The sequence below is a fragment of the Coenobita brevimanus genome, chromosome 21, assembly GCF_032717465.1.
Source record: "Coenobita brevimanus isolate Jiangsu-jjx chromosome 21, ASM3271746v2, whole genome shotgun sequence".
NCBI lineage: Eukaryota > Metazoa > Arthropoda > Malacostraca > Decapoda > Coenobitidae > Coenobita > Coenobita brevimanus.
In genome coordinates, this window is record NC_136974.1 from 4,255,637 (window position 1) to 4,268,737 (window position 13,101).

At 40.0% G+C, this 13,101-nt stretch overlaps 2 protein-coding genes across 2 annotated transcripts; both read left to right on the top strand.

The window, feature by feature from the left end:
• The first annotated feature begins 2,637 nt into the window (after positions 1-2,637).
• On the top strand, positions 2,638-4,849 carry LOC145392079 (uncharacterized). Its single transcript, XM_080266534.1, has 3 exons — positions 2,638-2,692; positions 3,680-3,978; positions 4,532-4,849. Exons 1-3 carry the CDS (start codon positions 2,638-2,640, stop codon positions 4,847-4,849), a joined length of 672 nt encoding a protein of 223 aa, XP_080122660.1.
• Positions 4,850-4,908: 59 nt separating this feature from the next.
• Positions 4,909-11,200, top strand: LOC145392080 (uncharacterized). Its single transcript, XM_080266535.1, has 4 exons — positions 4,909-4,933; positions 5,425-5,496; positions 10,010-10,308; positions 10,859-11,200. The coding sequence occupies exons 1-4, from the start codon at positions 4,909-4,911 to the stop codon at positions 11,198-11,200; spliced, it is 738 nt and encodes a 245-aa protein (XP_080122661.1).
• Positions 11,201-13,101: the final 1,901 nt, after the last annotated feature.

Here is a 13,101-nt window from a genome sequence, read left to right on the forward strand (position 1 = left end):
CGCGTAGCAGATGTTTTCAGTGACTCAGGACACATGGTATGGTGGACCCTCGGCACACACCCTTTGCCACACAGTTGTTGATTTATTTTTTTCACGAACACGATTGCAAACTGCGAGCAGGTTTCTTATGTAATTATGTGTGTGTGTGTGTGTGTGTGTGTGTGTGTGTGTGTGTGTAAGCAACATAAAGTTCTTAAACGATGTTGATCAGTTGTGGTGGAAGGGTTGAGAGTCAACCACTGAGCTGACCCTCTGTTATTTAAGAACTCAGGTATTCATAATCTGACCTAACAAAACCACTTTTAACAGACAGACGTACATTAGACTTAGTAATTTAAAAAAATGATAATAATAATATAATGTTACCTTTAACTGGAAATTACAGGCAAGAAAGTGCATAGCAAATTAAAAAAAAAAAAAAAAAGCGAAACATTAAAACTTAAGGAATAGGATTCATGGGTACTGTTTGTTTTTTTTAGTTTATGTTTTCATTTTATTTTAACTTTCCTTTTTTTCTTTTTTACCTTGGTCTTTCCATAATTATTGTTTAGTCTTAATATAAACTAACGTTCCGTATTTCATTTTTTTTAATTCATTATATATTTTCCTGTCTATAATCTCCAATGAAGGGCTACATAATATTATTTTCTTCAACTTGAATATTTTTTATCCACTTTAGACCAAACTGGGTAGAAGAGGTGAGCGCAAGGCAACAACGACGGGACTCAGTTTTCACAACAATCAGTCACAGGTCAAGATCTTAGAGCAAAGTCAAAATCCGACCCGAGTGTCTGTGTGAACAAAATAACTAAAAACAGTTCCAGTCTTGTATGGAACAAACTTGGTGGACAGGTTGAGGATATACTGAAAGAGTTGATCAATTGTTTTTGAGAACATTAGGTTGAAGATCAAGATCACAAGACAAGGTCAACTTAAACACTTATATCCGATTTAGGCCAAATTTTGTGGAAGGGTTTTTGGTAAGGCAGGGATAAAGGGATTCGATTTCTACATCAAAACCACAAGGAAAGGTCAAACGTCAAGGTCACAGGGAACGGCCATTAGGTCATGGTCATTGGACGAAGTTAAGACAACCAGTTTTGAAAGTAATCAGTCGAATATCAAGGTCACAGAGCAACTCATATACTCGGCCTTTAGGACGGTGGGAGTGGGTGTTGCATTCAACAAGTGTGTGTGTGTGTGTGTGTGTGTGTGTGTGTTTTAGTACTTGGAGGCATGAGACTGAGGAACTGTAAGTAATGCAAGGAAACGGTCAGACAAAGGCTGCAAAGAAAGTTATGTGTAAGATACTTGTAGGGTCCGATGATATGTTCTTTATTTTTAAAAGAGTTACTTTCCCCTCTCCTCATACCGCCACTTCACCCAACTTTCTTCTTCCAGCCACCACACCCACTACAAAAGATCACTAACTACTCGAATCCATTTTTTTTTTTTTTTTTTTTTTTTTTTTTGTATCACACGCTAAGCCGTGCATTTTCCTCCATTCCATAGGCTGTGATCACTTATTTTTTAAATCATACATCTCAGTTTATCAGTATCAGTAAGCACTCTAAATAGTGTTATCCCTAACGTATCCAGAAGCCATGACAAATAAAATCAATCGTTGCTTCTAAACATAGAGGTGTTAGTAGTAGTAGTTGGTGTAGAAGTAGTAGCAGTAGTAGAACTAATAGGCTACTAATAGTAGCAGTTGTAAACTCGGTCCGCTTGATCAACCAAATCGATCAACAGCAGACAAGCAGTCGCCCCTTCAGGGCCATCCCGCCCAGTCAACCAATGTTTCCTCTCGTCAGGCAGCGCCCTGCCACAGCAAAGAGTGGAGAAGCGGGTGAAGGTTTGCTTACTGAATGGAGGCCGCATTTATGTCTCTCTACTCTCCTAACAGAGGCGCCATAGTAGGATCCACATCACCCGTTATTTGGTTATATTGTTATCACCCAGCGTTATAAACAATTTCCTGGGTTACAAGAAACCAGTAGGTTTTTCACGTGTGTAAAGTCACCTTAAGAATAAGAAGGCAGCACTACATCAAAGGAATGGATGATGGTTGTCATCACGTACAATAAACAGGTATTAAATCTCAATTAGCATCTGTATTTAAATCTTATGATTCCTTTATAAATAAAACATCAAAAGTAGATGCTAATACACAATCGGCAATATTCCCGATTCTCCGTAGTCTTCTTTCAATTTCTTTCCAAGACCCCTCTAGCTACAAAATCACAAAACCTTCCGCCTCCTCTCTTTCACAGAGGAATTTCATTCTATACTGCGTCTGCTGCATGGCAGATGTTGCCCAAAAAAATCAAAAGTAACAGGTTTAGGAATAAGTCAACATTTACAGCTTTTATCTGATTCAGACCAGACTTGGTGGAAAGGGGAGAGAGAGGGGGAGGGGTGTCACCTGATTAGGTTAAGTTCTCTGTTATTTAAACTAAAGAGTTTTTATTCACGTCAGAAGAAACATTTATGGTACGGTTTAGGTTCATCCAAAGATTAAATTATTCAGTTTGGAAAACAACAAATCAAAGGTTAAGATCACATGTCAAAGCCAGCTTGAGCACTTTTGATCCAACTTCGACCAAACTTTGTTGACGAGTTAATGGTCAAACAACGATGAATTATTTCAGCTTCAAGACCAATCAGTCAACGATCAGGATCATGAAGCATAGTCAGAGTTAGGTCATACACCGAGCTCAAGGTACGCGTGATGCGCTGTCTCAAAGCTCCTTATTGTTATCACCAAATATTATTCAACTCGAGAGACATTTCGAATGTGAGCGAGTGGTAGTGGTTAGGCAACGGAAAGATTATGAATGTAGGATGCTTTCATATTACAAACACGAACTGGACCGTGAGTGAATGGAAAAGGAGCATGAACGTTTTATAAAACAATGAAGTAAGCCTGTTAAGTCCTGTCACTTGGTCGTCCAACTGACTTCAGAGTCTGTGTTTACCATCTACTATAAGAATTCCTCTAGATCCCTCCCGAACACTTATCCGTGATCTAGATAAGCTTAATCCATATTCAGGTTAAACTCCCTCTTTACTCTTGCCACCTTGACCATGGGCTTGGTAGTGCCATGTGGAGCGACGCCACACCCAGGGTGGGGAAGGCAGTATATAAGGGCGAGGCAGGCTGTACTGGGCATCATTTCTTATCCCTCCCTTCACAGATCAGCAACATGCTCTGCAAAGTACGGTGACACAGAATTAGGCCACTTTGCAATTCATAGCAGAATTCTCTCCTCACTATATAACTATCATCACCTGCGTCATTGAAAACAGATTCACATTGACTGGGATTAAGGGTTGCTATGGAGTTGGTCAGTTTTAAATCGGCTATAATGAAATATTTTAATAATATTTTAAGCTATTCTTCGTTAATTTAAAAACTCTAAATTTTTTTAGATTAAGATCAGTTCTTGGGTTAAAAACAGTCAAGACTTAACATCTTCAATCCAAACCTTCATTTAAGAATAAGTTTCCCGAAGATGTGCTTGATGTAGGCCTACTTGGCAGACGAGATGTCTTTGGCTACGTCGGTCTCATTATAATCGTGTGTGTGTGTGTGTGTGTGTGTGTGTGTGTGTGTGTGTGTGTGTGTGTGTGTGTGTGTATGTGTCCCTATATTTCTATGTTCTCGTTCACCTAACAGTAAATGTAGGACCTGGTTATAATTTCGCTTATATCGTGTCATGGGCTATGGGAAACTGTGACTTAGTAAAAACTATTTGTTCATCGAACCGACTCTCCTCTAGTAAATGGGTACTAAAATATCAACCCTTCTTGAAACTACATCTACTGCAGGTTGTTCTCTTGGCTCTGGTGGCCGTGGCTGCTGCTGAAAACACCACTCCTCCTCCACAATCTTACAGTCCTCCCGAGCCCACCTACGGTGCTCCCCAGCCCACCTATGGCGCCCCCCAGCCCAACTACGGCCAGCCAGAACCCGAGGTAAGAGGCAATGGAATATTACTGTGAGCAAAAACAGTGATAGCATGAAATAAAAAAAAAAAAATCCTACAGAGAATATTATATCTTTCATGCCTTCCTGTACATTCAGGTAAACACAATAAATAGCTCTGTATCTAGAGGTTTATAGAAGCCCAGAATATTCAGGTCGGGTAGAATGTTTTTCCGGCAATAGCAGTTAGTTCGACCATAAGTACTGTACATGTCAATTACAGAAACTCTTCTCAGTCGCTCATCTATTCGAGGTCTTTTTTATCTAACAGTAAAACGGTTTGCCCATTTTTGTCAGCTATGTAATATAAACTATCCAAGGTTTTCTATACCTTGGGTGCCTTTAATTATTAGGCTGGCATATTTTTTATCAGCTTAATAATTATGTATCAGTGAAATTTTTTTGCAAGAATTCATTCAGCATACTGAGGAATTAACAGCAAAAATGCTTAGTATGGTGACATATAACAAGGATTTGACGAATCATTTTTCCATCGAGCTGATTTCCGTCACTAACTAGATGCTTCCTCCCACACCTCATCAGAGTCCACCCAAGTACGACTTCCAGTGGTCAGTGAAGGACGATTACTCCAGCAACGACTTCGGCCAGAACGAACAACGCGATGGTTATAACACTAATGGTCAGTATTATGTCCTGCTGCCCGACGGTCGCACCCAGAGGGTGACCTACAACGTGAACGGCGACTCCGGTTTCGTGGCGCAGGTTGAGTACGAGGGCGAGGCTCAACCCCCCCAGGAGACCTATGGACCACCCGCCCCGTCCTACCAGCCACCATCTCCCCCGTCCTACCAGCCACCATCTCCCCCTTCCTACCAGCCACCGTCTCCCCCGTCCTACTAGCCACCATCCGCCCAGTCCTACCAGCAGCCAGCACCCGTCCGCTCTTAAGCTTAACGATCATGACGACTAGGCTACCGGATTCCCGTTAAAGAAGTATTATGCATATATAAATTATTTTACTAATAAACTCTCATTAATGAAGGTTGGCTTACTTAAATGATACTCCTCTTTGTCCTAGTAGGTATGCCATTAACCAATTCAGATATAACTTGTATTTTTTTTTTTTTTTTTTACATTTATGAGTCGTTACATCCATCTCTGACATTTAAGCTTCTATGACTCAGCTGAATAATATCGTCTGGCGTCAGCTGGAACAAAATGGAAGAGATGAAAAAACAACAAGAGAAGGTTGCTTTATATCAAGCAGCAGCCATCACACATATCTGAATAAATCTGACACACAAGCAATAACAAACTATCAGTTCATTCAGTCAAGACTAAGCGAAATGCAAAATCATAATATCATTATAACGAAAACCATGAGGTCGCATAAAACCTGACACAAAACCATCAAATCCATGTTCACTGATTATTGCATACAAAAAGCAATAATTAATTAGTATCCCCCTCAACAGACAGGGCAAAGACCAGCAAACAGTCCAGGCACTCTGAGGCGAAAGAAACTCCAGTAGAGGGTAAGAGTGAGGGTGAGTCCACAGTGAATGAAGCATAGAGCAGTATGAGGTGACGGGCATACGTAGCCAGTGAGGATGAGATGAAGCGATGGGGTGGAGAATTACATGAGAGAAGGTGTGTGAGTTGGAGAGAGAGCAGTTTGATGGCAAAGGACAGCGACATGGAGGCGCTTCGTTAATGGCCGCCTCTTATTTGATTAACACATTGCGTGGTGGATACGCTTTCGTCTGTACAGGCAAGAGATCGTCTTGTTCCACTACAAATGGATTCACTTACGACATAATGATTTAACTGATTTAACACCTCCATTTCCAGAAGTTTCCACAATGTCTACTGTATACAATGCATTTATGAAACGTAACTGGAACCGTACCAGCAAAAGAGCTTTCCCTTCTAATGACTAAAGTCGTCTGACAATAACATCATCAAGCGTATAGATATCATCATACTAAAATGTAGAGAATCAGATTATGGGCGAGCTCATGAAAAAACTTTTCCATAAATGTGAAGATATTTCCTTGCACGCAGTACAAAGTGGTCCTGTACTGTTATTACGACTTTCTACTTGTGTATCCGAAATTAAGTGAGAGTCCTACTGCCATGTAACTGCCAGTATCTAACACTGATTCTACTCCATTCTTTTACCTGGATATACAAACAGCGAAATATATTACGATAATGTAAATATATCTACGTCCACGTACTTAGGAAAAAAAATGTAAAATTATTTTCTTCGGTTTTGTTACCATCACAAATCCGCTGAAATCACATACCTCAGTAAATTAAAGTGATTTTGTATCTATTAAAATTTACGCGTAGCAGATGTTTTCAGTGACTCAGGACACATGGTATGGTGGACCCTGGGCACACACCCTTTGCCACACAGTTGTTGATTTATTTTTTTCACGAACACGATTGCAAACTGCGAGCAGGTATATTATGTGAGTATTTATGTGTGTGTGTGTGTGTGTGTGTGTGTGTGTGTGTGTGTGTGTGTGTGTGTGTAAACAAAATAAAGTTCTTAAACGATGTTGATCAGTCGTGGTGGAAAGGTTGAGGGTCAACCACTGAGCTGACCTGCTGTTATTTAAGAACCCAGGTATTCATAATCTGACCTAACAAAACCACTTTTAAAAGACAGCCTTACATTAGAATTTAAAAAAAAAAAAAAAAAAAAAGGATATTACAGGCACGAAAGTGCATAGCAAATCAAAATAAAGAGCGAAACAAATTAAAAATTCAGGAATAGGATTCTTGGGTACTGATACTAGATTAAGACTAAGAATTTTTTCTTTAGTTTTTTCATTTTATTTCTTACTTTTCTTTGTTTTCTTTTTTACCTTGGTCTTTCTATAATTGTTGTTTAGTCTTACTATAATACTGACGTCCATGAATCTTACTCTTCCCTAGTTGTTCCGTATTTCCTTTTTTTTTTTTTTTATTCATTCTATATTTTCCTCTCTATAATCTCCAATGAATGGTTAAATAATGTTATTTTCTTCAATTTGAATTTTTTTTTTATCCATTTTAAACAAAACGGGAGAAGAGGTGAGCGCAAGGCAACAACGACGGGACTCAGTTTTCACAACAATCAGTCACAGGTCAAGATCTTAGAGCAAAGTCAAAATTCGACCCGAGTGTCTGTGTGAACAAAATAACTAAAAACAGTTCCAGTCTTGTATGGAACAAACTTGGTGGACAGGTTGAGGATATACTGAAAGAGTTGACCTACTGTTTTGAGAACATTAGGTTGAAAATCAAGATCACAGGACAAGGTCAACTCAAACACTTTATATCCGATTAAGACTAAACTTTGTGGAAGGTTTTTGGTAAGGCAGGGACAGCCTAAAGAGATTCATTTCTACATCATTAGGTCAAAAATCAAAACCACAAGGAAAGGTCAAACGCCAAGATCACAGGGAACGGCCATCAGGTCATGGTCCCTGGGCGAAGTTAAGACAACCAGTTTTGAAAGAAATCAGTCGAATATCAGTGTCAAAGAGCAACTCATATATTCAGCCTTTTGGACGGTGGGAGTGGGTGTTGAACTCTCCAAGTGTGTGTGTGTGTGTGTGTGTGTGTGTTTTAGTACTTGGAGGCACGAGACTGAGGAACTGTAAGTAATGCAAGGAAAAGAGCAGACAAAGGCTGCAAAGAAAGTTATGTGTAAGATAATCGTAGGGTCCGATGACATATTCTTTATTTTTTAAAGAGTTACTTTCCACTCTCCTCATGCCGGCATTTCACCCAACTTTCTTTTTTCAGCCACCACACCCACCACAAAAGATCATTAACTACTCGTATCCTTTCTCTCTGTATCACACGCTAAGCCGTTCATTTTTCTCCATTCCATACACTGTAATCACTTATTTTTTAAATCATACTTATCAGTTTATCAGTATCAGTAAGCACTCTAAATAGTGTTATCCCTAACGTATCCAGAAGCCATGACAAGTAAAATCCATCGTTGCTTCTAAACATAGAGGTGTTAGTAGTAGCTGTTGTTGTAGAAGAAGTAGCAGTAGTAGAACTAATTGGATACTAGCAGTTGTAAACTCGGTCCGCTTGATCAACCAAATCAATCAACAGCAGACAAGCAGTCGCCCCTTCAGGGCCATCTCGCCCAGTCAACAATGTTTCCTCTCGTCAGGCAGCGCCCTGCCACAGCAAAGAGCTGAGAAGCGAATGAAGGTTTGCTTACTGAATGGAGGCCGCATTTATGTCTCTCTACTCTCCTAACAGAGGCGCCATAGTAGGATCCACATCACCCCGTTATTTGGTTATATTGTTATCACCCAGCGTTATAGACATTTTCCTGGGTTACAGGAAACCAGTAGGTTTGTCACTTGTGTAGAGTCACCTTAAGAATAAGAAGGCAGCACTACATCAAAGGAGTGGATGATGGTTGTCAGCACGTACAATACACAGGTATTAAGTCTCAATTAGCATCTGTACTTAATCCTTATGATTCCTTTATAAATAAAACATCAAAAGAAGATGTAAATACACAATCGGTAATATTCCCGATTCTCCGTAGTCTTCTCTCATTTTCTTTCCAAGACCCCTCTAGCTACAAAATTACAAAACCTGCCACCTCCGTTCTTTCACAGTGGAATTTCATTCTATACTGCGTCTGCTGCATGGCAGATGTTGCCCAAAAAAATCAAAAGTAACAGGTTTAGGAATAAGTCAACATTTACAGCTTTTATTTGATTCAGACCAGACTTGGTGGAAAAGGGAGAGAGAGGGAGGGGGAGATGTCACCTGATTAGGTTAAGTTCTCTGTTATTTAAACTAAAGAGTTTTCATTCACGTCAAAAGAAACCTTTATGGTACGGCTTAGGTTCATCCAAAAAATTAAATTATTCAGTCTGGAAAACAACAAATCAAAGGTTAAGGTCACATGTCAAAGCCAGCTTAAACACTTTTGATCCAACTTCGACCAAACTTTGTTGACGAGTTAATGGTCAAACAACGATGAATTATTTCAGCTTCTAGACCAATCAGTCAAAGGTCAGGATCACGGAGCATAGTCAGAGTTAGGTCATACACTGAGCTTAAGGCCCGGGTGACGCGCTGTCTCAAAGCTCCTTGTTATCACCAGATTTTATTCAATTCAAGAGAGACATTTCGAATGTGAGCGAGTGGTAGTGATTATGCAACGGAAAGATTATGAATGTAGGATGCTTTCAGATTACAAACACGGACTGGAATGTGAGTGAATGGAAAAGGAGCATGAACGTTTTATAATACAGCGAAGCAAGCCTGTTAAGTCCTGTCACTTCGTATTCCAACTGACTTCGGAGTCTATATTTACCATCTACTATTAGAATTCTTTTATATCCCTCCCGAACACTTATCTGTGATCTAGATAAGTTTAATCCATATTCAGGTTAAACTCCCTCTTTACTCTCGCCACCTTGACCTTGGGCTTGGTAGTGTCATGTGGAGCAACGCCACACCCAGGGTGGGGAAGACAGTATATAAGGGCGAGGCAGGCTGTACTGGGCATCATTTCTTATCCCTCCCATCACAGATCAACAACATGCTCTGCAAAGTACGGTGACACAGAATTAGTCCACTTTGCAATTCACAGCAGAATTCTCTCCTCACTATATAACTATCATCACCTTCTGCGCCACTGAAAACAGATTCACATTGACTGGGATTAAGGGCTGCTATGGAGTTGGTCAGTTTTAAATCGGCTATAATGAAATATTTTAATAATGATATTTTAAGCTATTCTTCGTTAATTCAAAAACTCTAAATTTTTTAAGATTAAGATCAGTTCTCGGGTTAAAAACAGTCAAGACTTAACATCTTCAATCCAAACCCTCATTTAAGAATAAGTTTCCCGAAGATGTGCTTGATGTAGGCCTACTTGGCAGACGAGATGTCTTTGGCTACGTCGGTCTCATTATAATCGTGTGTGTGTGTGTGTGTGTGTGTGTGTGTGTGTGTGTGTGTGTGTGTGTGTGTGTGTGTATGTGTCCCTATATTTCTATGTTCTCGTTCACCTAACAGTAAATGTAGGACCTGGTTATAATTTCGCTTATATCGTGTCATGGGCTATGGGAAACTGTGACTTAGTAAAAACTATTTGTTCATCGAACCGACTCTCCTCTAGTAAATGGGTACTAAAATATCAAGCCTTCTTGAAACTACATCTACTGCAGGTTGTTCTCTTGGCTCTGGTGGCCGTGGCTGCTGCTGAAAACACCACTCCTCCTCCACAATCTTACAGTCCTCCCGAGCCCACCTACGGTGCTCCCCAGCCCACCTATGGCGCCCCCCAGCCCACCTACGGCCAGCCAGAACCCGAGGTAAGAGGCAATGGAATATCACTGAGAGCAAAAACAATGATAGCATGAAAAAAAAAAAAAATCCTACAGAGAATATTATATCTTTCATGCCTTCCTGTACATTCAGGTAAACACAATAAATAGCTCTGTATCTAGAGGTTTATAGAAGCCCAGAATATTCAGGTCGGGTAGAATGTTTCTCCGGCAATAGCAGTTAGTTCGACCATAAGTACTGTACATGTCAATTACAGAAACTCTTCTCAATCGCTCATCTATTCGAGGTGTTTTTTATCTAACAGTAAAACGGTTTGCCCATTTTTGTCAGCTATGTATTATAAACTATCCAAGGTTTTCTATACCTTGGGTGCCATTAATTATTGGGCTGGCATATTTTTTATCAGCTTAATAATCATGTATCAGTGAAATATTTTTGCAAGAATTCATTCAGCATACTGAGGAATTAACAGCAAAAATGCTTAGTATGGCGACATATAACAAGGATTTGACGAATCATTTTTCCATCGAGCTGATTTCCGTCACTAACTAGATGCTTCCTCCCACACCTCATCAGAGTCCACCCAAGTACGACTTCCAGTGGTCAGTGAAGGACGATTACTCCAGCAACGACTTCGGCCAGAACGAACAACGCGATGGTTATAACACTAATGGTCAGTATTATGTCCTGCTGCCAGACGGTCGCACCCAGAGGGTGACCTACAACGTGAACGGCGACTCCGGTTTCGTGGCGCAGGTTGAGTACGAGGGCGAGGCTCAACCCCCCCAGGAGACCTATGGACAACCCGCCCCGACCTACCAGCCACCATCTCCCCCGACCTACCAGCCACCATCTCCCCCGACCTACCAGCCACCATCTCCCCCGTCCTACCAGCCACCGTCTCCCTCGTCCTACTAGCCACCTCCCGGCCAGTCCTACCAGCAGCCAGCACCCGCCTGCGCTTAAGCTTAACGATCATGACGACTAGGCTACCGGATTCCCGTTAAAGAAGTATTATGCATATATAAATTATTTTACTAATAAACTCTCATTAATGAAGGTTGGTTTACTTAAATGATACTCCTCTTTGTCCTAGTAGGTATGCCATTAACCAATTCAGATATAACTTGTATTTTTTTTTTTTTTTTTTACATTTATGAGTCGTTACATCCATCTCTGACATTTAGGCTTCTACTACTCAGCTGAATAATATCGTCTGGCGTCAGCTGGAACAAAATGGAAGAGATGAAAAAACAACACGAGAAGGTTGCTTCATATCAAGCAGCAACCATCACCCATATCTGAATAAATCTGACACAAGCAATGACAAACTATCAGTTCATTCAGTCAAGACTAAGCGAAATGCAAAATCATAATACCATTATAACGAAAACCATGAGGTCGCATAAAACCAGACACAAAACCATCAAATCCATGTTCACTGATTATTGCATACAAAAAGCAATAATTAATTAGTGTCCTACTCTACAGACGGGGCAAAGACCAGCAAAGGGTCCAGGCACTCTGAGGCGAAAGAAACTCCAGTAGAAGGTAAGAGTGAGGGTGAGTCCACAGTGAAATGACGCATAGAGCAGTATGAGGTGACGGACATAAGTAGCCAGTGAGGATGAGATGAAGCGATGGGGTGGAGAATTACATGAGAGGTGTGTGAGTTGGAGGGTGAGCAGTTTGATGGCAGAGGACAGCGACATGGAGGCGCTTCGTTAGTGTCCACCTCTTATTGGATTAACACATTGGGTGACTGACAGATAGACCAAGAACATGTCATCAGGGGTATACCGATTACTGCTTTCGTCTGTACAGGCAAGGGATCGTCTTGTACCACTACAAATGGATTCACTTACGATACACGGACTTGGCTGATGTAACACCTTCATTTCTATGAGTATCCAGAGTTCCTAAACAATCCATTTATGAAAAATATTTGAATCGCACCAACAAAAAAAACTTTCCCTTCAGATGACTAAAGTCGTCTGACAATATCATCAAGCTTATCGTACTGAGAAAGGGAAGAATCACACTAGGAGGGAGCTCATGGCAATTTTTTTACATAAATGTGAAAATATTTCCTATCAGACAGTATAAATAAGTGGTCCGGTACTGTTATTATGACTTTCTACATCAGAAATTACTTACCATTCCTGTTGCCATGTAACAGCCAGTATCTAACACTGATTGTACTCCATTCTTTGACTCGAATATATAAACAGCCAAATACTGTATATTATGATAATATAAATATAACTGCATCCATATATTGCGGAAAAAAAAGTAAAATAATTTCCTTCTAATATGTTACCATCACAAATCCACTGAAAACACATACCTCAATAAATTATTGATTTAGTATCTACTGAAATTTACATATGGTGGATGTTTTCAGTGACTCAGGGAAACATGGTGTGGTGTTGCAGCCTCGGCACACACCTATTCCCAAACATTTTTTTTTTTTTTTTTTTACCACGAACCCGATTGCAAACTGTGAGCAGGTGTATTATGCGAGCATATATATATATATATATATATATATATATATATATATATATATATATATATATATATATATATATATATATGTGTGTGTGTGTGTGTGTGTGTGTGTGTGTGTGTGTGTGTGTGTGTGTGTGTAATCAAAATAAAGTTTTTAAACGATGCTAATCATTTGTGGTGGAAGGGTTAAGGGTCAGCCATTGAGCTGACATACTGTTATTTAAGAACTCAGGTCTAGCTCAAAGTTTGACCAAACGAAATCAATTTTAAAAGAGATCAGTACATTAGGCTGAATAATAAAAAGAAAA